The sequence below is a fragment of the Pipistrellus hanaki genome (assembly GCF_964339955.1).
Source record: "Pipistrellus hanaki genome assembly, chromosome: 2".
Taxonomy (NCBI): domain Eukaryota; kingdom Metazoa; phylum Chordata; class Mammalia; order Chiroptera; family Vespertilionidae; genus Pipistrellus; species Pipistrellus hanaki.
The window spans coordinates 163,547,688-163,574,638 of NC_140504.1; the positions used below are offsets into that span (position 1 = coordinate 163,547,688).

The 26,951-nt window shown below is 43.0% G+C and overlaps 1 protein-coding gene across 1 annotated transcript in view; it reads left to right on the plus strand.

Annotated features, from left to right (window-relative positions):
* Positions 1-26,951, plus strand: part of PLPP3 (phospholipid phosphatase 3) — a 76,807-nt gene that overhangs the window by 27,202 nt on the left and 22,654 nt on the right. Inside the window, exon 2 of the mRNA XM_084872571.1 lies at positions 14,924-15,081. Within this exon, the coding sequence (XP_084728697.1) occupies positions 14,924-15,081 (158 nt within the window). The remainder of the gene's footprint in view (positions 1-14,923; positions 15,082-26,951) is intronic.

Here is a 26,951-nt window from a genome sequence, read left to right on the forward strand (position 1 = left end):
TCTTACAGAAGCACAGAGGCATGAGAGAGGGGCTGGAGACAGTGGCTTTGTGAGGATGCACAGAGGTCTGTTCCAGGAGGCAGCACTATTCCTCGGGTTTTTGAGCAATTCCAGGGGCCCTGCTCTCTGCTCTTCCCCACTCATTAGGTTCAAGTTGGGGATCCTTCCATTTCTTTCCAAGTCTATTTCACACAAAGAGGGAGCTAGAGGGGAGGCCAAGATTTTCATGAAAACCTTCCGTTTTTCAGGCAAACAGACTATGGCAATCCCATGTTGAAGTGGAATACTGTTATTTGGCATTTTGCTCTATAAAAAAGTGTATGTGGTGATGGTAGGGGGTAGGTGGGTGGGGGACAGGACGGGCAGAGAGAACAGTGGGGGCTTTGTAATCTACTGTAATAGAGAGGTCAGGTGGGCAAGGTCATGATGGGAGGGAGGCAGGGTGCAGAGAAGGCCTATACCCCACTTGGGCTTCCAGACCCTCCTCTCCCTCTCAGCCTGATGCACACATTTGGGGCCTTTGTAAAGGGGGAGTTGGTCAGTTTTTGTAATTTTATTTGGAGGAAGGACACTAGACATTCTGTCCCTCTGCGAGAAGCTGGCTCCTCGCTGCCTTGCAGGGATTAAGGGCCTGGCTTTCAGATCCATTGAAGAAACATCCCAGGAGCTACTCTTTTCTCTTAACAGCTGAAAAATGCATCACAGAGCAGTGGCTTCCTGGAGAGTTTTGGCAAAAGAACTTCCCTCTGGAACAATAGGGTTCCTGTAGCCAACCACCTAGGAGTTTTTACTGCAGCTGGTTCTCCCACGAGGATCTGGATACCCCCACACTTTGTTGTCCAAACCCCGGTAGGGGAAGGGACAGGGCTGCCTAAGCAACTGAGGGTGGCCCAAGTCATGGGTTTCTGTCTACAGGGGGCCAGTCAGTTTGAGATGCACCCCTTCTCGGGTCCAATCACAGCACCTAAGCACAGGAAAGGGATGGCTACGCAGAGCTGTGGAGAGCCCCCCTGACCCAGCGCCACGCCCGTTGTGCCATGCCCACCATGCTGCTCTGAGACCCTGTTTCTGATCTTCAGTTCTGAGGTGTCCCAAATTGAGCTGGAACTGCTTACCTGGAAAGGGTTCCTGGGGATGAATAAATGAGGCCAGGATATAAAGCACCTAGAATAGTAGTGTCCTGTTTGCAGCTATAGCTAATGCTGATTCCCACCTGCTTCCAACCCATGCCACATTTTTGCTGATAGCCACTCCTTTGACAGAGCCAAGAGCTGCCTGTCATTAATTTCCTTTGTATCTGAAGGTTTGCAGATTTGGGAATGTTTTCTGGAATTGTTCGTTATAAGGGAGCATGTTTGAACTCTGGGGGACTCTGCTTGGCCAGTCGACCTTTACAAATGTAAAATAGCGTGCTTCTCAGTTACCCAGCCAGGATAGTGGGCAGAATGATGCCCATCTGCTCTGTAGCGATGCTGTGGAAATGAAGCCTTCAGTGTGTTTATAAAATGCCCAGCACTTCTTGGATAAAGGGGAAAATTCCTGAACTTAGGAAGGTCCACAAGACACCGGTAACACCACCCTTATCGCTTGTACATGAAGACATGGAGTCTGAGAGAGCCGCAGTGTGATTATAGTTAACAGCAGGATGAGCACAGAGGAATTCAAGTTATCAATCATTGTTGCCTAGTATTTGTTTTTTAAGGTTGCCTTGGCAAAAGAAACTTAACTAATATTCCAAAAGTCACCTGGGCTATCTTATCCATATCAGGCATGTGTTCCCTGAACCAAAAACTGAGGTTGAAATGATTTTCCTCTCCAGTATACTGGCTAAGCTGACCCAGCTCAGACTACATGAGGCTACCACTCCAGAGGTGAGAGGCTGGCTAATTTGCTAGACAGCCTCACAGAGTAGAATGACCCCAATATCTTCATTTGGCATCAGTTTACTTCAATTTATAATAATCCTAGTAATGATTAAACCGGAAACCTTTTCCCCCAATTAAGAACTGTCTTCTGGATTGAACAATATTTTTAACTACCAGTTTGTTTGTTTTTCTTTTTTGCATGCTTTCAGTATCTATGTTGTCAGAATCCTTCAAACTACTTTTATCCTTTGTCCTCAGGGTTAAAAGTTGGGTAAGGGGTCAGCCATCATGGCTCAGTGGTTGAGCATCAACTTATGAACCTAGAGGTCAGGGTTTGATTCCCTGTGAGGGCACATGCAGGTTTGATCTCCAGTGTGGGGCGTGCAGGAGGCAGCCGATCAATGATTTTCTCACATCATTGAAGTGTCTATCTCTCTCTCACTCTCCCTTTTTTGAAATCAATTAAATTTTTTTTTTTAAGTTGAGTAGGGCATGAGGGTAGAACACAACAATTTAAAAAAAAATTTTTTTGGGGGGGTGCTTTCCCATTCTGGATTTTTTTTTTCTTTTAGTGTAGCTTTAAATGCATTATTGCCATTTAAAGATAACATGGAATGCTTGAAATGCATTCACCGGGCTAGTTGATAAACTGGTATTGCATCCCTGCCGCCTGCAGGTCATGTGCCGAGCACGTCCTCTGATTCCCTGAACGTCTCAGACAGGCCTCTATGGGAGTTCCTGTCATGTTGCATCATGGATTGTTGTCCCCCGAGTATGCATTCCTCCAGGGCGGGGACCTCATCTTATTAGTTTCTGTAGCCCATAATTCTCTCAGGGAGGAGTTCCCTGGTTCAAAGCAGCCTTCTTCTCCTTCACTTTCTTGCCACCCAGTGTAATGTGTAAAACTCTGCTGGGCACAGACGGAGCCTCAGATGTCTGGGAAAGAAGTTTGACTTGTACTTTAATCAGGTGTTTTGTAATACCGTTCACTCCCTGGATACTTCTAAAGTGAAAATGGAGCCTATGAGGACAGCACAGAGAGAGGAAATAAACTACAAATTAAAAAGTGATTAGTGAGTGTTTAAGCAGAAGGTCAAAGGGATTATTTTGGACTTCAAACTTTTCGGCTTTCAGGGCTTGTATTCAGTTACAAAATTACATCCCTGAATTATTTGTGCAGGTGGCAGCTGTCATAGTTGAAGAAGGTTCCAGTGTTTTTACAAAAGGAACATTGATAGGGCTGGGAATGGGGGGCATGCTCCTGGGGTGAGGGTTGTCTACTTCGCAGCCCACTGGACCGGCTCCAGTCTCGCTCCACTTGAGTGACAGTCTTCTCCGCTGAGCTGACACAGCCCTATCCAGGTTGGTTTAGCCTCTTTAGCAAACCAGTCAAGCCGGTTGATTGGCATCCTGTAAACAGCTGCGTGGTAGATTTTCTGGATTGGGAGGGCAGAGATGTCTTAGCCTTAATACCTACCACGTGAATGGCTATTGGCATCCTCTTTACAACTGGGCTACAGAGAAGTTAAGCAGACTGCTGAAGATTGCATAGATCACAAGTGGCAAAACTGGTTTTCAAACCCAGCTCTGAGTTGCTTTGTTGAGATTGGTGCTCTTTGATTTAGCGCTTTCTTCAGGGGCAGAGATTCTCTGGGATCCCAACAAATGGGTTAGAGGGTGGGCTGATAAGGATCCCATCTGACCCTGGGGCAGCTGGGCAGGGTCCAGTGTGATTGCTGAGTCACCGACCAGTAGCCTCCTCAGCTTACCTGGAGCTGCCCTACCAACTATTGTCTGGTAGTTTCACTCTGTGAAAAAGTCCTGGAAGCTGACAATTAAGATCATCCAACTCCACCACCCTTTTGAGAATTTGAAGCTGATGAAGTTCCCCATAAATTATTCCTTCATGAGAATATGTGACACAGTGTTGCTTTGGGGGATTGTCTTAAAAAACAGGATTTGAGGTGTGAAGGAGGAGTTCAGAATTTAGCAGGGAGAAAAAGAATCCACAGGTCATAGAGTGTATTATGGGTGGAGTCAGATATTCTAAATTTTAGTTTATTTTCTATACCTTTATTCAAAACACATTTGCTGAACTTCCACTAAGTGCCAGGAATTACTCTCTGTGCTGGGGATACAGACAAATAAAATATATGGACCCTTTTTTGAAAAGACACTCAGCTAGTGAAGGAGACATACAGGGAAGGAATAATTAGAATGCCAGAGTGTGGTGGATCTCAGTTTTCCCATCTATTATATTGAGTAAATGGCATCTAAGATCTCTTGTAGTTCCCAAACTTGATCAGCATACATATTACTGCCTCCCTCTGTTTAGAGTGTAATACCAATAAATATCTGATGGGCTTGGCTTTTCCTCTTTAGAATTCATGAGCTTCTATCAGAAGAAGGCTGTTTTGTTTTTATTTTAAATAGCTGTTGACTTAAAAATAGAACTCTCTGATAACTCCACCCACCGCCAGCCACATGGAGTAAACTTGCTAAGGTATGGGCTTTGTAGTTAAGCTGTGGCTTCTAACCCTCATCCTTTTTACTAACTTAGACCTTTGGCAAGTCACTTCACTTCTGAATTAGGTTTGCCCATATCTAAAATGCAAATATTCTTAACTGCTTTACAGTGGTGACTTGACACAGTCCTTAGATTTATAATGCAAAATATAGAGGAACTCAGTCTTAGGATAAATTTAAGACATATACATATTGGGTAGTAGACTTATCACTTTATAAGTTATATAAATGTCTAATCACTATGTTGTGACTAATATAATATTATATGTCAACTGTAATTAAAAAATAAAAAAAGTATTTTTTGGGGGGGCTGCACCCCCCCAAAAAAGACATATACATAAACACATGCACATATCTATTCACATATACACACATCTCCAATGTGCCTATTATCTACCACGGAGGATCTCATTGAATCAAGAGTTAATTATTTCTATTTTTATTTTATTTTAAATATATTTTTTATTGATTTCAGAGAGGAAGGGAGAGAGAGAGGGAGAGATAGAAACATCAATGATGAGAATCATTGATTGGCAGCCTCCTCCATACCCCTCATTGGGGATTGAGCCCGCAATTGGGGCATGTGCCCTCACCAGTAATCGAACTGTGATATTCTGGTTCACAGGATGACGCTCAACCACTGAGCCACACAGGCCGGATGTTATTTCTATTTTTATGGGTTTATGCAAGGATTTCCATATTCTTTAGAGCAGGGATGGAAAAGCCAAATGTCTACAGGGGCCAGGCAGTTTAACAAACGATTGGTGTAGACCAGGTACAGAAAACTCAGTAAGAATGGCAACTCACATGCAGCCTTACTTGTGGAGAGCGGCTGTAATGTTTGGACAGGTTCAAGCCTCGGACTAATGAGAGGTCCCAGTCTTCTCATGGCCATGTGCAAGTCCCAGCTTGGAGGGCAGAGCCCTCCCAGCACAATTATAGCCAATAGCTATAATTGTAAGCTTGAACCCATGGTCTGAGCATGTAGTCCCATATGCCTGAGTGCTGTGGGCTTGATAGAGTTCAGATGCATGTAATTGAGTAGGATCGAAACACATGAGAATGTTGTAAACATCTTGACCATGCCCTTTGCCTCATGAAATATGGCTATAAAATAAAGACATGGCTTGTAGTCCATGGTGCTGTTGCTAATTCTCCATAAGGAAGGGCAGCATCTCTCTGAGAACCCAGCTTTCTTCATTCTCTTATCTGTCTTTTCTCAATCCTTCACAACCCCCACTCAGGCTCACCGAACCTGGCTGAGCTGGTGTGGCACATAAGGCGTCCTGGGATTGAGTATGCCATGGCTGTGTCAGCTCGCCATACTTTTACTATCATGAAGACAACAGGGAATGTTGGCACCCTGGGGTGGGGAGTGCGTGCAGCCAGGATTACCACTGCCTGCATTGCCTCATGGCATGAGAACTGGTTGAAGAAGCTGGATGTTATATGAGACCTCCCGTTATTAAACATTAACAACTAATTTGAAGAATTTAAAACCCTGGGTGGGCCAATCAGAACATCTCTGCAGGCCAGATTTGTCCATGGGCTGCCAGTTTGTGACCTTTGATGTAGAACTTGGAGGGCCCCAATAGCCTTGAAGTGCAGACCAGCCCGATGTTCTCACAGCGCCTCCAATAATGCTTCTACTCTTCATTTTTGGCGTTGCATCTGGCTTCAGTTCTGCCTTTGACTATCTCAAACTTTGACCTTCCCCGGCAATGTCTGATGTCCTGCCAGTCCACATGATGTTTATTTTACCGCCATGTGAACTTGGTGCTTTGTGTACACCTGGGCAGCCTGGCTTGGATGGGGCCATGCATACTGACGAACGTATGTTTAACTGTTGGAAAAATAAAAAGAAATTTTTCTTTCCACCCTTATTAGAGCTTTACCTCCCCTTCGGCCTCGTGTGATCTTTGAGAATGATGGCAGAGTTCCTGCCGTGACATTTCTTCTCTGAGCCAGGGTGCCAGGTCTTGCTAACCACTGTTGAAGCTCCTTCTGTTTATACAATCCCCCATAGTCCCTGGAATTATAGGATTTTATGAGCATGCTTTTCCCTGGGGATCACATTACTTTGGGGGAGTGACTAGCAGGCCTGTGGCCACTTCAGTGAGATTTTGACAGAACTTTGATTGCATCTTATTTCTGCTCTAAAAGTTTTCAGTAGCTTTCTGTCATTGATGGGAGCAAGAACAACCATATAGGGAGCCAGGTGATTACTGGATATGCTAACTGTGTCTCAGCTAGTCTTCATAATGGATTCTGTATGTTGGAAATTCTTAGTACTAAGTCTGATTGTGGGGTGATGAAAATGAAGATCAGGAGGTAAAAGGACTTGCCTATGGTCACACAGTAAGTATGACAGCTGATAGAAGTGGGGAGTGAAATCCTGTCTGTTTGACTCCAAAGTTCATGGGTAAATTGGAAATCAGTAACTCTGAGCAAAGATATTTAGTCTTGAAGGATGGATAGGAGTTTGTCAGTGGTACTATAGAACAGATGTTAAAACATTACTTCACAGGGTTGGTAGGAAGATCAAATGTGATTCTTTATGTAAGAGCTATAAAGCCCTGTGCACACGTGATTCTTGTGGTGCCTTCACTATGCACAACCCTATTGTAAATGAACTCAATTGGGTCATAAAGGAAACTGAGGCGGAGATGGCTAGGTCTGCATAAATCCATCTCTACATCTTAGGAGGAACTTTTTTTTTTTATCCTTGTTCAAGGTCAACATATACTTTCCCAAGCTTTGTAGCTTTGCTAATATCTTCATGGACACAGTTCATGTGTACTAGCAAGAAAGATTATTTGGCCACATCTCTGAGTGAACTTTAGAGTTAGAGTATCTATTACATATTCTGGTTATGGCCCTTAGCAGAGTGGACACTGAGGCAAGTTATAAACTCTCTGATGCTCAGGTTTTGGGCTGTGTGCTACTTAATTTCGGGGATTATCGATATTTTGAGAGTTAAGCCAGCTGATGTATCCAAAACTCCTGGCACATAATAGGTGCTCAATGAATGTAAATTTATTTTCATCCTTATTTAAAAGCGGGATCAACAGAAAGGAAGGAAGTCTGGGAGATGACCCAGGTTTACCTGGGATACAGGAATCACAAGTCCTGTTGGCTCTGGGAGCAGTGTATTTGCACTAGAAAGAAAATATTCCATTTGGGAAATATGGAATAGCCACAAAGGCTGTCTGGATCTGTCCCAGTGAAAGGCATGAGCGATGGTTGTTGATTAGTTTGTTTTCAGTTCCTGGTGGATATGGCAGCCCTTTAAAAAAGGCCAAAACAGCCAGAGCTTGGGGTGTTTAGGCAACTGATATTACTTATTTTAAGGAATAAAGTTTTTTTTACTTTAAGTATTTTCAAAGAAGAAAGGCCATCCACAGTTCTTTCTCATAGTCACTATTAGACTAAAGACAGCTGTTTCTTTGTCATGGAACCTGAAACTTTCCTAAGTTGAGGAACTCAAAAATAGTGCAGAGGGTGATGAAGAAAGAAAGAAAATAAAAAAGACAAAAATAGTGCAGTTTCTTGCTAATCATTATGGCCCCAGCACCTAACACAGTTCCCAGTACTAAGTTTAGTCTAAACACCTTGGACCTGGGGTCAGGAAACCTAGGCACCAGGACTAGACCTGCTGTTAGTTTCTTCACGTCTACCATGTAGGTCAAATATGTCAAACTCAAAGGCTCACACGGGCCAAATAAGCAAGGTTTATGTTTATGTGGGCCACAAAAAAACCAAAAGCTTCAACTTGCAAGGAAACGTAGGTTTATTTCAATATAGACATGCTGAATACAAAGGGCTGAGATGAATGAATAATCGTTAACATAAAATAATAGGACATTTTAATTAAAATTAATATTTTTCTTGAACATTAACTTACCTGAATAACTTCACAAATTAATAAGCGTAACACAAGTAAACCTATCTTTCTTGTTCTCCAAAAGTGAAATATTTCCTGTTGCACACACCAAACAAGTCATTTGCTGCTAGTGTTAGTGGAGAGAAATGGTGTGCCTGTGCATAAGGTACATAAGGAAATGAATGCAACACCGTTATAGTAATCAGTCATTAGCGAACACTGTAGTTTGTGATTAATAATTACGTATGACAGGATATTGTAAAAATTTAGTTTCAGAATTTTTATTAAAACGTTTCTTACAACTGTTACATTGCCTGGGCCACAAAAATATTTGTTGTGGGCTGCATGTGGCCTGTGGGCCAGTTTGACATGCTTGATGTAGGTACTTTTCTGCCAATCTTCTTTGTGTGAAGAAAGGCCCCAAACTTTCCAGTACTGAAGAACTGAGCATGTATCAAAGAGAACCTCTAGACCCAGAGGACTGCATGCTCACCCCAGCCAACAGCAAGTGTTTTTCATGGCAGCCCCTTTCAAAGGTGGGAAACACCTTCATACTACATTAATTTTGTCTCATCTGGATTGTATCCAGTCTGAAAATCTGGACAAATATTGTAAACCAGAGAAAGTTTGCACACTTCTAAGACAAGTAGCAATTAATTACTTTAAATAGAAACCCTGTCACCTACAAGCAACATAAATATTTGTATTTTGAACCTCTAAGTAGTAGTTGGGTTGACCATTCTGGCCCTAAGTGATTGAAAAAGAAAATCAGTTGGTCATATTTTAACAGCGAATACATTTATAAAGAAGGGGAGGGTCAGACCATGGAGTAAGAAAACATGACCCAAAAGAAAGAGGGACCTGGGTTCCAATCCCATGACCAATTGACTTCCTTGGGACTCTTGGACAAGTTATAAAACTTCTGGCCTTAGTTTTCTGTTGGGTACAAATGAAAATAATGACCTATAACTTCAGTGACAGTAAAGATTAGAATACATACATTAATTCTTAACTAGAATCTAAACTCCTTAAAATCAGAAGCCCAACATCTTCCATCTCTATTTCTAACATCTGGTCCAAATTGATGCCATTTGCTAGCTTTGCACTGATTAGCTGCTTAACTTTTCTAAACTTCAATTTTTCATTTGTAAAATGAGCATAACTCTATAGAGTAAGTAAGATGGGTAAATTCCTGTCACAGAGTCCTAATAGCTGCCTGATTAGAGCAACTTACTCTGCTTGATACTTACCAGTATGCACATATTCTGCATTAGGTATTTTATGGGTAAGTGTGTGGGCTTTCTGCAGATGTGAGTTTAATTATTACTATCACAGATCCTGGCCTTTGCTTATTTTAAGGTAAATACAGATCAGATCGGGAGAAGTGGAAAGTTAGACAACTCTGGAAAAGGCACTCGAAGGACTGGAAATATCGGAGACATGGGAAGCCCCTTCCTAGTGCTTTGATTTGGGTCACGCTAAAGTGCAAAGATTTCTCATTCTGTCTCCGACCCCCACTCTTTCCCTACCCACACCCAGGGTTTTCTAACAAGCACTGGGAGCAGTAGGCTGTGTTTAATTTTGTGCAAATGCGAAGCTGTGGCTGAGGGGAGCAGGGCTCACGGGCTGGGTCACTTTGGTAACACTTCCCACATGACTTTATCAATGGGTGGGCCACGAAAACTTACCCTCTGTTTTTTTTACACTCCACTCCCAACCACCCAACCTTTCCGAGTGTTAGTTTTTCAAAGCCCAAGAAGTTTCAAAGGCCCGAACCCAACACAGGGGCCTTTCTTCATGCTTTGATTTTCTGCCCATTAAGTGTTTGTCAGTGAGTTCGTATTTCGCCTCCTCTGCAACTTACACATCCCAAGAGGTCCCTGGAGGTATAGGAAGTTAATTGATCCTTGATTAAAAGAAGGAGAAATACTTGAGTCTGGGTCTGGAGTCACCAGATGTGTGTGTGTGTGTGTGTGTGTGTGTGTGTGTGTGTGTATGTACGCCCTTTTGGTTCTGTTTTGCAAAACGCTTGTAATCTACCTTTCATTATAGATAAATCTAAGTTCTGGGATATTGGCTCCAGAGTTTCAATTAAATTAGATCTTAAGCATTTGGGGTTACATGGTGAATGTTCAGTGGACAGTGTCCAGTGCTGTTGTCTTGACTGTTCCAAATAAACCATTATTTTTCTTCAAAGGTCAGGAGGTTTGCTGAGTTTTATTTAACTCATAGGTGCTTCCTTCTCACTTTTTTAAGTGACTCACTTGCTTTCGAAAGCACTTAGGAGTCAGATCATTTGAGCCCCGTTCAACTCCACTATGTATTTGCACAGTGGCTGGTAAGTCACTTTAATCCCTTTGAACCTTACGGTGACTTAACATGTAAGTTTGTTGTTTTTTTTCTTTAGAAATAACTTTTTTACTTTAAAGTAAATGTGTATTTATTGTAAAACATTTAGAAAATACATCCAATAGGAGCAACAAAAAGCAAAAGTATCTAACTTACCATTTAGAGATGACCACTAATATATTAGTTTTTTGTTTGTTTGTTTTTTATTTGTTTTGAGAGAGAGAGAAAGAGAAAGAGATTTATTGTACCACTTATTTATGCATTCATTGGTTGATTCTTGTATGTGCCCTGACTGGGGATCAAACCCACAACCTTGGTGTATCGGGACAATGCTCTAACCAACTGAACTACCCAGTCAAGGCCCCAATGTGTTAGTTTTCATAACTGTTTTTTCCATTAGCTCATGGTCTTCCCAATAGCTGGGATGTGAATTCCTTCATCTCAGCAGCCCCATTGGTACCAAAACATTATAGGCAGCCAGGGTTGTCAGACTGCAGTGCTTATGTGACGGTCCTCAGCACAGTGAGGGCACACAATTGTTGTTTATTAACTGTTATTTTTACTGTTCTTCATGCTATTTTCCCTTTCTTCCTTTCAGTGTTTATTTATGTATCTTTTCCAGCTCTGTAGCTAAATTTAAAATTATATTTTCATAATGGCCATCAGTTCTGTTGATTGCCTTGTTGGAATCCCTAAATTACACTGAGTTCTCATGAGTGTACTTATTAGCCTCTGGACCCCAGAAATCTCTTGCTCATATAAGGTCAACTCAAACCTCCCGTGTCAGCCGTGGGCCATCGTTAGTACTCATAGCATGGTAATCTTTTGTGTCCCCGCTATAGCCTACATGTCAGTCACACGTTAGGAATATTTTAGTGCACTTGTTTTTGTGTCTTTCTCACAATTCCACGAATCTCTTGAGGACAAGTCCTGTGATGTATTCACCTTTAGATTCCCAGTGGCCAGTAATGGGAATTTTCTTGAAATGAAATGAATAGGCACTGTAGTGGTTGGTAGTAAAGGGGGTTGGAAATGGAGATCCTGCTTTGGGGGGAAAAAAAGAAAGAAAAAAAAACTAGCCTCTTCTCTGTGTCCTGGAGAGGGAAGCCAGGTGATATATTTCTTGAGAACTAGCTGCCCCATTGGGGAAAGTGTTTATGCTTTTCCATCCACTGAAGAAATCTGAGGGCATTCTCTTCCTGAAACAAAGATTGGACTGGCATCACACCCCACTCAGACCACAGTTGGTTGGGGAGACAAAAAAAAAAAAAAAAAGCCATTGGGTTTCCTCAGCTGCTATTTCAATGCCTTTGAGGAATACAAACAGAACATATTCAGATCCAACTTCTTGTCTGTTTGTGGTCATCCTCTACATAATCAGAACCGGAAACCCTCCCCAAGCCTTGAACAAGGGAGGAAGAAAAGGTTTGGATTTCTCCCCGGTTTGGAGGGCAAAGGCACTGACCGGACATTTTCTTTCCTAACCTTCTCTGTGGGACATTTCCCCTTCTTCCTTTTAACATTTACTGAGGGTCCATAGCATGTGCCAGACTGTGCTCACATTACCCATGCTGTGGCCTGGTGCCTTCCAACTATAGCAACATCCCGTTCCGATTTTAATTGAGCAGATGTGCCTTCCCCTTCTGGATCATAAGCTTCCTGAGGGCAGGGCTTGTGTCATCTTTGTATTCCCTGTAGTTAGTATATATAGTAAGGACTCAGTATATATTTGTATAAATGAATGAATGAATGAATGACTACATTACCTCAGTCATCATCCCAGCTATCTCAAAGCTAGATTGATTTCATCCTTCCCATTGAACAGATGAGCAAGGCTTTTGGAGATGTGAAATAGTTTGTTGATGTGAAATAGAAGTAGAAGGGAGCAGAGTTGAGACCATTAACCCAATTCTGTCTCACTCCACAGCCCTTTTATATGTGTTTTATTGTCCTTAGAAATATATGTTTTACAGGCCTATCATGTGAACGCCATTAAAAATAGAAGTTGGGGGCCTGAGAGGGCAGCACACATTTAAGGAACTCAAGGTCTGTTCCCTACCTGAGTTTACTAGCCATGTTTTGGTTCCCAGGCACCACAGAGGCTGCGGCTATGCACGGACACCGAGCTGAATGATTTTATCACGATGGGTGGAACTTAAAAGTGGACTATTAATATCATACTCCTAGCTTCTCAGCGACTTTTCGCAGCCAAGTTGGTCACGTTTCAAAATGTTTAGGCAGTGGAATGCAGATGGCTCACGCCCAGGTGATAGCTTTCCCTCCCAGCTCTGCAGCCCCAAAAGATCAGCTAATTGCTGTTGCCATTTCTAAGCCAGCACGTTTATCTGCCACCTCCCTCACCCCATTTACTCCTTTGAGCAGACAGAGTTTCAAGGGCTGATGGTTATTGCCTTCAGGGCCCCTCTGTGTTGACTTTGAGAAGGTCAGGCACAATGCTTGTGGTGTGTCCCTGTTCTTTCTTTTCAAAGCACTAGTATGAATTTGATAAAGTAAATTGTTGTTCTAGCAGGAAGCAGTTAGGGGTCACAAAATAAATAGCCGTAGAATTCAAATAAATCCAAAGAATCAAACCAAATAAATCCATGCGTGTATGCCCGGTGATACATAAATACACTTTTTAGAAAGTGAACATTTTTATCGCTGCCGGTCTGGACCGAAGTAATTGAAAAATTGTGGAGTTCATGGTACATTTTTTTTTTTCTTCTTTTTTCTTTTTTTTAAAGAGGTGGTCCAGGCCCTTGAGCAACGTGATACAAATTTTCTTCTTTTTGAAAAATATGCAATGGGATTTTATCTTTTCAACAACAGCTTATCTGGGGATTTTTTTTAGCTAATGAAATTCACATTGGGATAAATCCAATTTGCCAAGTAAAATTCGGGATTTAGGCATTTGGGGGTGGACTAAGAGGCTCTGAGTGAGCTAAGCAGTCTCTCTGAATTTCTTTTTTCCCACTTGAAAATGAGCGATAGTCATGCTTATATGATGCTTTAAAATGACCTCTCAGGATTGCTGAAAGATTCGATGCAAAAAATGGATGTAAAGTAGCTTACACATTGTAGGTGCCCATCAGCAGTGTCTGTGGCCATTAATCCACTGTTTTTCATGGTCTTCCCTAGTCCTGACATTCAGTGACTCGCCTTTTACATTGCATTGTGGAGTGGCATTGGGGCTTGGTGTGGAACTTGGGTGCTAGGGGAGAAATAGGTCTTCTGGTCTCAGAAAAGAGTCTGCCGCAGGATAAAAGTCTCTGGGAGTGGGGCAGGAGACCCTGAGTATGAAGAGGGGAGGCTCAGGTCATGGGTAACTGCAGGCCATCCTTTATCTCGTCCTGTGCAACGAGGAACGTCTGAAGAGGCTTTAGTGAGGCAATGTGTACGAGGCAGTGAAGGCCAGGGGACTGATTTAGAGGCTGTTGCTGTGTTGAGGCAAGAAATATTGTGACCTTTCACCCTTTTCTTTAGGGCTATGAGGAACTTTTTCCTGGCAGGTGATGGCATCCATTTGCCATGACCTTTAAGAGAACGGCATCTGAGCTGGCCACTGATTAAACCGGCAGCAGCTGCACTAGCAGCTTGGCGCTCTCAGGTGCCCTTGGGCGCTGCTCCAGGTCTGCGTGCAGTGGGGCCAGCTCAGCTCTGCTCCATGTTCTCAATGACTCTTTGAGCAGTGAAAGAAAAGGACAGAAAGTGGTATTCATTGAACAGCTACTGTGTTCCAGGCACTGTGCTAGCAATTCCCTGTGCCTTTTCCTCCCTTAGTCATCACCACAGGCCTTTGAAGTATGGGCAAATGGAGGCCCAGGAAAGTAGCATGAGAACCAGAAGTCCTACTACTGGGAAGTGGTGGATCTGCAGTTCAAATTCAAGGTATCTGACCCCAGGCCTTCACGGCTCCATGCTCCACAGCCTTAGGATGCACTTTTCTCAAAGGGGAAATGGTTAAGAATGAACTTGAAGGCATAATGAGACATCATTAGATGTGGGCTCTGTTAGTCATTAGTACAAATTTGGGGTCAACTTTTAGCAGGATGCTGTAGAGCAGTGGGGACACGCCGCTCTGGCTCTCCCACTGCCTTCCCCTGTGCCCTTAGACACGAGGGATGAGGGAAAGAGGAGAGAGGATGTGTGGAGAGAAAGTTCTTAAGGAGTTAATATCACTGTCAGTGTTGTCATTTGGGGTGGTCTTTGCTGTAGTCATTCTTTAACCACATTGCACTGATGTTTTCCCCTCGCTTTGTTTTGTTTTTCCTGGTATGTGCGATGGTTCCATCCTAACCAGCGGGCCTGCCCTTCCTGATCATTGAGACCAGCACCATCAAGCCTTACCACCGAGGGTTCTACTGCAATGATGACAGCATCAAGTATCCTCTGAAAACTGGTGAGACAATAAATGATGCTGTGCTCTGCGCCGTGGGGATCGTCATCGCCATCCTTGCGGTAAGTGTCCAGACCACTGTGCTCACTGTCTCACTTCCGCCATAGAATACCTGTGTTAGCAGAGACTTGGCAGATCAATCACAATTTCATTTGATTAGCACTATTTCTTTAATGTAGTTAATACCATTATTAAAGGTATTTTAAAATACTAAATACATACACACATACATACGCAGCAGCTCTTCCAATAACAATTTCATTCAGCGTCTTTTCATTATAGCATTGGTGCGATGTCATAGGAATGAATTCTTGTTTACATCAATGAGCCTGTGGTAAAATTTATTTATGTCATTTTGCTTAAAATCACGGAGCCTATGGTGAGAACTTACTGTATACTAAACGTATTATAAAAGTATGCTAAACACCCTGCTAAAATACAGCATCCTCACAACAATCCAATGAAGTCTCAATATTGTTCTTATCTTTCTCCTACATAATAAGAAACTGAGGTCCACAGAGTAAAAATAATTTGCCCAAGACCACTTGGTTAATAAGTGGTAGGGTTGGGATTTTAATGTAATTGTCCCTTAACCCAGAGTCTGAGCTCTGATTCTCAGAGGAGGAGGGAATGCCTTGTCAGATACCACAGGCATTTCCTTCTGTGTCATCGCTGTGCTGCTGTAACAGGGACAATGCTGCTGGCATTCTCTGACATATTGTTCAATTCTCTCAGCCAGTGGCTGTGGTATCAGAGTGAAAATAAGATGAGACTTGGAATCTAGAGACCTCAGTGTTAGACATGGCCCTCTACCAACGAGCTACACCTTTAAAACCAAGGATGATCATCTTGCTTTATAGCATAGCATGGAGTGGTAAAAGAAATTTGGAATATTGAAATACTTTGCAAACTCTTAACTGCTGAACAGGTTACTCGTATGCAGGTGTAAAGTTCAGACTTACATGTGGATCGTCCCATGGAGGACAAATTCCTCATTGAGGATGCAGAGGTGTGCATTCTTGAACAAGATTTAACAATTATCTTGAGCAATGGTAGCTTCATGCAAATTGGGGTATGGCCTATCTAGGCTCTACTTGGAAGATGACCATTGAGTTTTAGATCTCTCCAGTTGGGGCATGGGAGGGAAAGAGTAATTGATTGTGATTAAGTCTCATAATTTGTGAGTCATACATTTTTCACAGCTGTCCATTCCACATCTCCAGTATTCCTCTAAGTTTGTTCTTTGCTCCTGAACCTTAGCCATGTGGATGAAACCCATTAATAAACATGTCCGCCAAGATCATAAATTCTTTCTCACAGATTCTTGAGTCATCTGTGTCTTAGCCATAGCCTGGGAGCTTATCTTTGGCCTGTTGGAGCAAGCCAAGAAAAAGGAAGTTAATATTAAAAATACTACATGTGAAATAAGTGCCATTATCCCCATTATACAAATGGAAAATCAGAAGGTCTAAAGGGTTAAATGATGAGCTCAAAGTCTGCAGCTCATACAAGTTGGGGTTCGTTCCTATCCCTGGCTTATTTCAAAACCCTCTTTCCATCTTGCAGACTTGATTTTGGAATGGAGGTTTTCTATTCCAAATGAACTGCTCAAGGGGATAGGCAGTTGGCTAATCTTGCCTATTTTGGATCCAATGTAAGCTGCTGATGGTATATGAACCACATTTCATAAAGTTTTTCTTTTGACTTCCCCACTCTGGGGGTTGGTTGTAAACTTTGAGACCCCTCTTTGTTTTTTAATAACATCATAAACCAGGCACACAATCAACAGTTTGAAATTGGGGAGGGGGAAGGGAGGCTAGTAGAATTCTTTCCAACCTTTAAAAGAAAAACAGTCCATTTGGCAACTGCAGTAGTTTCTCAAAAGGTGGACTTAAGGATCTTTGTGTTCAGAAAATGAAGAGTTTAAAATCTGATTTTACTATTTGTTCATAATTGACAGTGTGGGGTTGAATTCTCAAGGAAGGATGGCTTTTCCTGGAAAAGATGTTTGTTATAGAAGGCAAATAATTGAATCAAGGTTTGAACAGGTGTTTTTGACTGTTGGAGGATCAGTTAATTGAATGCTTTTGGGAGGCTGACTATAACCAGGAAGTGATGATAAGAATAGCACATGTGATTATGACTGGCTTGCCTAGTGAGATGCTCCTGGACACAGCGCTGTGGAAAGAGACACTTTTCAGAGGCCCTGGCACCCACTGACTATGTGAATGGGGCAAATCTCCGGTTTCTCTAGCCTCCTTTTTCTTCATCTGTAAAATGAGAGTAGTGTTTGAATGCCCTGGTGGGGATTTCCCTAAGAATCAAATGCTGTCATTTGTGGGAATGCGCTTTGTAACAGCAGGCTAGATGAACCCAGGGTGCTAAAGCAGCTTTAGCAAGTTCCATGCTTCTTTCAGTGAATCTCCTGGGCAGCAGCTCTTTCCTGCTGTTTGCCAAGACCGTCCCTTCCACCTTACAGATCCTAGCATTTCCATGAACATTCTGTTTTTAAGAGCTTCATTGTGACTGGCCTGTTTCTTCATGTCATGTCAATGTTTAAATTATAAATGTTCCCTGGCCTCCCCGGTTTTCTTAAAATAGTCATGTGCTGTGGTCTTGGTTGTAGGATAAGCAATATCATTGCTGCCCCATCCCATGCAACATGAGCAAAATAGGTTTGGATAGTGCTTTCCTGTAGTTCTGAGAAAGACCACGCAAGCAAACACTAGTACTGGAATAAACGATCTTTCATCAGGTCCTGCTGTCTGCCATAAAAACATGTAACCCATGTTCAAGCATTTCATCCTCCTCAGGGTCCCCAAGAGCTAGGTATTCTTATGGTTCTTAGTTTAGGATGTGGTTAAAGGCATAAGCTCTGGTGCACATCTGAGATCCCCTGCTGTGGAACAGTAGCAAGTTGAGCCTCATTGAGTCTCAGCAGGCTCATCTCTTAAATGGAGATTATATGCCTACTTATTAAGGTTTTCAGAATTAAAGGAGTTAATGTATGTAAAGTAACTCAGTGCCCAGCACCTACCATATATTCAATAAATGTCAATTATTTTTATTATAAACTAGAGGGGTTGGGGGTTGTGTCCCTCAGCCCAGCCAGCACCCTCTCCAATCTGGGACCCCTCGAGGGATGTCCAATAGCCCGTTTAGGCCCGATTCCACCAAGATCTGGCCTAAACGGGCAGTCAGACATTCCTTTCACAATCCAGGACTGCTGGCTCCAAACCGCTCTCCTGCCTGCCTTCCTGATTGCCCCTAACTGTTTCTGCCTGCCAGCCTAATCACCCCCTAACCACTCCCTGCCAGTCTTATCAACGCCTACCTGCTCCCTTGTTGGCCCGATTGCCCCTAACTGTCCTCCCTTACTGGTCCAGTCACCCCTGCCTCCCTTACCAGCCTGGTTGCCCCCAACTGCCCTTTCCTATGGGCCTGATCACCCACAACTGCCCTCATCTGCTGGCCAGCTTGTGGTGGCCATCTTGTGTCCATTTGGGGGCAGCCATCTTTGACCACATGGGGGAAGCCATCTTGTGTGTTGGAGTGATGGCCAATTTGTATATTATATCTTTATTATATAGAATGAGTAAATAGATTCAAAGAATGGTGAAATAACTTAGCCAAGACCCTGTATCTGGTGGAAATAGAATCAGGAAAGAAATACCAATCCAAATACTAGATTCTGATTTCCTGCTCTTTCCTTGTAGTTAATGAACTAGAACTCAAGTCTCATGACTGTTGCTCCTCTGCTCTTTGCAAAAGGACCTGTCCTTCCTAACCAGTTGCCCTTGCATGTCAGCTGGGGGTGGGGAGAGAGGGGTGTGTGAGATGTGAGCTCCTAAGTGGGGCTGTTTACCTACCATGAAGTGCCAGAGTCCTCATGGAAAAAAGTCAAAGCAAAGACCACAGAGGAAAAGTGAATCAACACATTCCACAGTGTGGTGTTTGCGGTGGAGGGGGGAGTGGGTGGAGGTGGAAGAGGGTATGGAGGATAAATGGTGATGGGAAAAAATAAATACAAATAAAGAAAAGTGAATCATTCATTTTAATAGACTCATTTCTGGAAAAGCTATACAGCTTAAATTAAACAACAACAATAACCTGTTTCCCACTTTCCCTTTATGGCCAGTCCTAGATCTGGCCTAAACGGGCCAGCTGGCTCCATCCAGAATCTGCTTCTGGTCAGAGGGCACGGGTGACAGTCAGGGGCGGCACTCAGAGCTGAAAACCTAATCCTCCTGCTCTGCCAAATGTCAGGTTTGTGTCAAATAACAAGGGAAGCCTAGGCCAATGGGGTTCCCTTGCTTCAGTTTGAATGTGCCCATAACAACGGACTGGTGGTGGTGGAAATCGGCAGAAGTTATGGAGAAAGCAGATACCCTTCTGTGGCAGGAGAGCGGGAAAAATCGAGTCACATCAACCTCTTTTTCAGATGTACCTCAGGTTCTGGAATTAGCATGATGGGAATTCCTTCCAAATCCACAAAGCAGTGGATTCCATCCCTGGCCATATAAAGACTTAATGGCTCTAAGAGCAGTAAGATTAGGAGCAAAGAGTAAAACATCATCTCCTATCAGCCTCCTGTCCTATTGGCTGGCCCTATGCTGTGAAGAGTATTATGGGCAAAGATTTTAACATGGAAAAAATGCTCAGTATTCTTTTAAAATAAACATGGGGTCAGAGATTGCCTTGGTCAAGGGGTTTATGTAGATCCTTAATAGCTAGGAGTTGATGCATGGGTGAATTCCCTTGTCTCCCCAGCCATAAAACGGCTACTTTCCTCTTACATCCCAGTGACACTAATCCTCTGTGATAATCTTCCTAACTGGAGAAAAACCTCAGACTTGGTCATCACCTCTCTTAGGTCCACGTCCCAACCTCTGTGCTTACTTATCCTTCAACCTCAGGCAAAGCCATGGACTTCCTTGGAAAAGAGCTATGCCTTCCTTTTCTGGAAGTTATTGACAGAAGTTCACCAACTCCATGGCTTGTTTTTGGGGTCAAGACAAGTGGCAGTATGTGTGTCCTCACTGAGAATCATTCTTTTCATGTCTGTCATGGAGTGTACAAAGTGGCCTTTATGTGCACATTCTCTCATGTGTATCTGGCAGTCCTTTTCAGAGGTTGATTCTTATGGCTTAGGCAACTGAGGCCTAAGGATAGGAGGTGGCTTTCCCATAACTGGTTAGTGGGAGGGTCAGAACAGGAGTCCTCTGATGCTAAGGCCAAGGCTTTTTGTAGAAATAACGGCACCATGGCTGCCTCCTAAAACCTGCCCACCTTACTTATCAAACACCCATGGTGTAGCAGGTGCTAGGGACACAGTGGTGAACCTTATCTCAACCAGCTGGGTGGTTTCTCTCATCACTAAACTGCTACACGCTGCCCCACCTCAAGCGATAAATAGCCTCTCCAATACACATTGCCTTGTAATGTGATTTGTGTCCATGTCTTGTCTCCCAGCTAGATAATAGGTTCCTGGGAGGCGGAGACCAGGCCTTTTCCTCTTGCACATGGTCGGTACTAAACAAACACCACGCAGACATTTCCTTCTTCAGCAACTATTCCTTGACTGTTTTCCCCCACCTTCCAAAGGTCCCCCAGACCCTTGGGCCCACCTCTATCTTTACAGTTACGGTGTTTAAGTGTCACATCTATTGACATCTGTTTCTTGTGTACCCTGGTATCTGCATCAGGATATGGACCAGTCTGGTTGGATTGTATATTGCTAGCACCAGGCATGGACTTTGATGATCAGTAGATGTATGTAAAAATCACAGGAGGCTATGCATTTGGGGCAGAAAAATAAAAAACCATTGGGTCAAGAGATGTCAGAAGATGTCTGGAGCAGGGAGAAGTGGCCTATTTGCTTCCCTGTATGGTCCACGATGCACATAGAACATGCTCTGTGCCACATGAGCATTTCTTGCTGGAGAGACATGAAGAAGAGCTTAATTCCTCCAAGACTTGTTTATTCAGGATCAGGCTTCAGTGTGCCTACATCTGGACTTCATTACTTCCTCCCCACCCCCATCTCCCTTTATCTGAGAAAGCACTGCCAAGAAAACAAGGTTCCCCAAGATTGCCTCCCCATTAAAGGTTAGTCGTGTTTTCAACTCTGAAAAAAAAAAAAAAAAAAAAAAAAAAAGTGAAGTCGTGCTGGCCCAGAGCTGCCTTAGTGGGAGACCCCACCCCCCAGTTTACAATTCACTTCATCAGTACAATTACCAAGACCACCAACAGAGAGCAGCCACATTAATCCTTCAACTGTGTCATCCCCTGATCGGATGGCTATGGGTTCTTCTGAGGCCTTCTTATCCCTGGAAGGGTGGTGGGTTGGGGCATCTATTTGCAATTTAACAAAACACAGGCATGGAGATTAGGATTTACTGTAATTTGTTCCCTTCCCCCACCGCCCCACTCCTGCATTGGAAGAAGGGAGAGCTGTGCAGTTAGTTCTTCCTTGGTTATGCAGAGGTCTGAGGGGTTAATGACCGTTTGAAAAGGTATCTACTATGAAGGTGACAGTTTTCTTCATTCTAAGTGATAATGCCGAAAAGAGGCTGAAAAGTCTGTTCCTGTGAGTCAGAGCGTATTAGGGGGTGGGGTAGAGAGTTGGATAACATTGGCCAGCTATATAATGGGCCAGAAACTAAGATGCCTTATCTTAAATCCTCTTCAACAGCTGCCCGAGATAGGTATTATTTACCCTACTTACAATGAGGGAGGGAGTGTGCTGACGCTTACGAGGGTGACGTGACCAGTGTAAGGTTTCTCTGCTTAGTGAGTGGGGGAATTAAAACCCAGATCTGTCTGACTCCAAAGCCCAGCACTTGCACTGACATTTATGGAAGGCCAGCTTAGTGCTCTGCAGAGTGCCCTTTCTTTAGTGAGCTGCCGAAGCTTTTAGATCTGGGGCTTGGAGAGCCCAGTGTATAGAGGAAGACAAAACATTGAGACCACCAGGCAGGTGGCTGTCTAAGATTGACAGTGTGTGATAGTGTTCTGTGGGAAGTGGTGTGTGTAGGAGGTGATAGGTACATACTTGGCGAGACCTCCCCTGGAATAAGCAGGCATGTGATAGGCAGTTTTGCCTAGTAGCTGATGTATAAAACAATATTGTCCTCAAAACTTATGGTCTAAAAGAGAAGCAGGGCAAGTACAAGACTGACTATATTGTTAGACTCCCAAGGAGATAAAGAATTGTTCAGAGAATCAGAAGAGATTCAGGACAGTGCAGGGTGCTAGGCCTCAGAGGATTGACAGCTTCAAGGACAAAATAGGCCAAATGCTATAAATGGTCTGAGGCGCTACAAGATTCAGAGGAAGATCGCTGAAGGTTATTTTCATTGGCGAAGACTTCATCAGCATCATGATTCATTGAGTAACTTCACCCATTTAATTATCACAACAGCCTTGAGCTGTTGGTACCGAAACGTGCCTGCTTTTACACTTAAGGAAAGTGAGACTTCTCAGCTCAGTTGTGCAAGACCCTTACCTAAAAGAGCCAGAACTATAACCTTGTATACCAGTTGGCACTTGAGCTACTTTGAAAGATGGTCAGAACTTTCATCAGAGATCCTGACATTCCAGGCAGAGGATTGCGTCAAGGATGGTAGAGACTAAACAATAGACTTGCTTGGCTGGAGAAATAACCTATAAGGGAGTAGACAAAGATAAGATAGGAAAAGATGACTGCAAGATTGTGAAATTCCTTGAATGCTGAGGAGTTTTTTTCTGCAATTAATTGGCTAGAGATTGATGAAAAGTATTTTAAGCTAGTTTGGTCTATTTTTCAACCCAGATAAACATGAAACTTGAACCAGAGGCAATGCAAGGAGAAGAGAGAAAGAAAAAAACAAAACAAAAAAAAACACACAGTGTGTGAGTTGCCTTGCAAAAGCAGGATGAACAGAATTGGGTGACAGTGGATAAGGAAGATCTCCATCTAGGGTTTAGGGCTTCATGTCTTTGAAGTTGTATGTTTTATGGCAGATAGGGATAAGGTGTAATCTGAAACTAGAGGTGGGTGGAGAGAGAGAGAGAGAGAGAGAGAGAGAGAGAGAGAGAGAGAGGGAGACTACCCTAATGGAGGTCTTCTTCACAAAAGTGTAATTGAAACAGCTGAGATCACAGCAGACTGGTAAGAAGACAACCTTAGGGAAGATCCACATTTATCTGGGAGAACCCAGAAGTGGAGCCACTGAAAAAAGGAAAAAGGTGTTTGAGAAATAAGAAGAAAAGAACAGTTTTGGTATCTCAAGGAAGCTTATAAAAGTCAATGTCACAAAGGGTATGAGATGGGCAGTAGGCAATACTGGGAAAGAGCAGCCAGGAGACTCTTGCATCGACAGGCAGAGCTAGGCATCTTGGAGACCCATGGCTTCGTCGAGTCTTTGACTTTTGGGAAAAGAATGAGGCTTTCTTTATGCTTCATACTGCCTTCTTCATATGGCTAGTGAGTATAGGGTGGCCAGTGCTGATTTCAACTATGAGTTGCTTCTGTGGCCTCTATCTGGCCTCTTTGCTGTCCGTGTTCTAGATATTGGGAGTTTTAACTTACCCTTAGAATCCACTGTTGGCCTTGGATAGATCTGTCTTCATCGTCTTTCAGAGTCTGTGTAGTGCTGATCTCCTGCACAAATAAAAAAGTGGAAATTTTCATTAAGTGTTTGTAATCAGAAAGATACTGTGATTCCTTACAGTGGATTGAGCTTTCAGCTTCAGAGAAAATACAGCTACACTTGTCTCTCCATCCTTAAAAGCAGGACTTGGATACATTATGTTTCCTTTCCTTTGGGCCTGAGAAAAGTGATTCTCCCTTTAGTATTCTCCATCATCAAATGCTTGTTGAGTGAATCTCTCCTGAACTAAAAGAGGTTCATTGATGCACACAGCTGAGATGTGAAAGAACAACTCATTGCTCTGTGATTACGTGTCCTCACCAGGTGTAATATCTGTCTCACTGGAGACATAGATGCTGTTGCCTGCTAGAACATCTAAGAGAAAGCCAGCTTGATGCCATCAGACAGAGCATAAAAACTAGAACAAGGAGGTCCATACCTCCTTATTTCTGACCCAGATGATTCACTGGCCTTACTTACTGGCCCCTCTGCCCTTCACCATACTCACTTATAAAGGGTCAGTAATAACTTAGTAATCCACAGGCTGTTGTGAAAAGCAAATAACACAGTAGATGTGAAAATGTTTTGTAAGCTGTAAAGTGCTATGCAAATATTATTCAAGCAGATCAGAACAAATGGAAGTTGGTCCTTCAAACTCAATAGGGAAAGCAGATGAGTTCTGCATCTCTAAAAAGAGGGATCCTTGAGACACTGAAAAGATCTTTTCTTGATATAATTTAAAATAGAGTGGAATGTTTAAAAAAAAAAAAACAGATGACACAGTATGCCCTTTCTGCTTTGGGTTTAGACTTGCCTTCCAGTTTGTTCCCTTGAAAAAGTCATCTTAGATCAAATGGTCAAAACCCACGTCATCTATACACATGTGTCTGGAGAGGTGGTACTTCTAAACTACCTCCTGGAATATTCTCTTCCAAGAATCCCTTAGAAGTATCTGGGAAAAGATATTCTCTGCGAGTATTTGTTAGTTTTCTGTTTCCCCTTCTTCAGTGGAAGAAGAAAATTAGCTTTCAGAGGGCTCCTCAGCTACATGCTGGCCATGTGACATATCTCCCACTTGAGTCCCCTTTGCCATCCTGCCAGGTAGATACTATCAAACCCTGAGCAATGAAGTCACTTGCCTAAGGTTAAGAGATGAGATTCAGAACAAGGTTCTGTGGCTCCAGAGTCAGTGCTATCTCACCACCCTAGGCTCTCTCCTATCCATAAAGTCTATCCCAATGTATTTCCTCCCCAGAACAGTTCAATATTTGTGACTAGGTGGGCAGTTGAGCTCTTTTTCACCAGGAAAGACAGGAAGAGTGGCCCTCTTAGAGCTGGAGACAACCTCCCCCGCAAACTGCAGCCGTTCTCAGGCAAGGACTGATCCTTTTCTGTCCCTCGTAGCTTAATTGCAGTGCTTTCCAGTTTATTAGTTTCCAGATTCTGTGCCAAGGGCTTTAAGAGGCAGGTAGGGGAGAGTTCTCTGCTCCTCTGGCAGCCTGCCATCCTCCCAGAATCTGTTGCTTGCTGCTTCAGAAAGGGATCAACATTGAAGGCATTTGTCTCAGCAGTGAAATTTACATTATCACAACCTTGCTGACCAAAGCAGAATTGGGGGCTCCAGGGGCTGAGTCTGGGGGTGGAGACACAGTCTTTGTAGGGGGAGAGGGAGGGGAAGAGAAGAGCTTATTTTATTAACCAGGAATAAAAACATTGTGAGTAATGAATAAAGTCCGAAAGCAGTAAATCTGGGACTCCGGAGTTAGGTGTGTAATGTGTCAGGGAACAATTTAAGCCTTCGCCTCTTGTGCAGAGGTGAGGTATGCGGGGCCGTCATTCACAGCCCGAATTTCATTAAATGGTTTTTTAAGGGTTAGGATTACAAGAAGCCAAGTCCGGCTGGTTCATAATGATGATTTATGGCTGTGTTGTCGACTCCCCGACCCTTCTGTACAAGGAGAGAGAGAAAATACATAATTTGTTGCTCATTAACTCCAAGATCTGTCAGGGCTGGCCCAGAAGCCATGTGGTCCTGGAGTCATGTGTCTGCTAAATGGCTTCAGCCTGGCCCAATCCTTGGAAATATACAATTGCTATAGTACAGTGGGAACTGTTTTTCATAACAATGGAAATAATAAAATTTTCTTAATGTAGTCAGTCGTGAGTCTTAGAACTTGAGAGTCAGAATACCCAAGCTCTCCTTTTAATCCTGCAGATAAAGCAATAGTTCTCAGAGTCTCAATATTACCATCTGTAAAATGAGTATATCTTCTCCATCGAGTGCAGATTAAATGAAACTATAAAGTGCAAAAGAAATGAGGATGATTGCTGCTATGATTAACATTGTTATTAGGAATTTGAGGTACCATAAAATGTTCTCTTTATCTCCCAATGATTGGAGGAAGCATTCTAATTTAGCGATTTACTGTTTGCAAGACTGGGGCACGGAAAACTGAAGTTTTATAATGAAGGCATGCCAGACCTGAAAGGAATCTTTGAGTTGTAATCAAGCCCTTTCTCTCCAAGCTGACTGATGCAGAGAGGTGACCCACCTGAGATGCATTAGTAAATTCACGTAAAAGATACTAATTTGCAGTGGAAATCCACATGTTCTTTCTTAACATCAAACAGGAAATCACACTCAAGCTGAGTCAATTAGAAACAGTTTCATAATCTGTGACAGTGATATGGTTCAGGTACCTCAGGAGCAATCCGAGGGCAGGGATCGTGCACAGGGCCTTGCATCTGCTCCTTGCCTGCGGTCATCTCCTAGGAAGTACTTTGTTTTCCTACTGCTCATTACCTTTGCTGGGTTGGGAGGTAGGTAGTGGTTGAGGTGGCACAGGAGAGTTGAGAATACATGTCATTGCAATTAGGAGGTAATAAATCATGGAGCCCAGTGCCCTCATTTTGCAAATGGAAAGCCTAACTTATTCCAAATTCACTCAATGAGTAGGGACTTTCGAACCTTGGCTCCTTGATTCCTACTTTGGTGTTCTTCCCCCTGCGTCTAAAGTCACGTGAGCAGGACTTATAAATACAGAAGAATAAGAGTTCGAGTACATGATGGCCATTATAAACATCTGGAACTTGTTAGCCTGTAAGGTTACATAGGGTAAAAGTGTAAACAGGTTCAAAAGGGGAATTAGACCATGAATAGTAGGAAAGAATGCTGGGTGGGGATTTGGAACACCTGGGTCTAATCTTTAAAATGTGAGTTAGCTTGGACCTCCGTTTCTTCTGTATATAATGGACCCTTTCATTTCTGACTTGCTATGTTTCTCAGATTTTAATCTTTG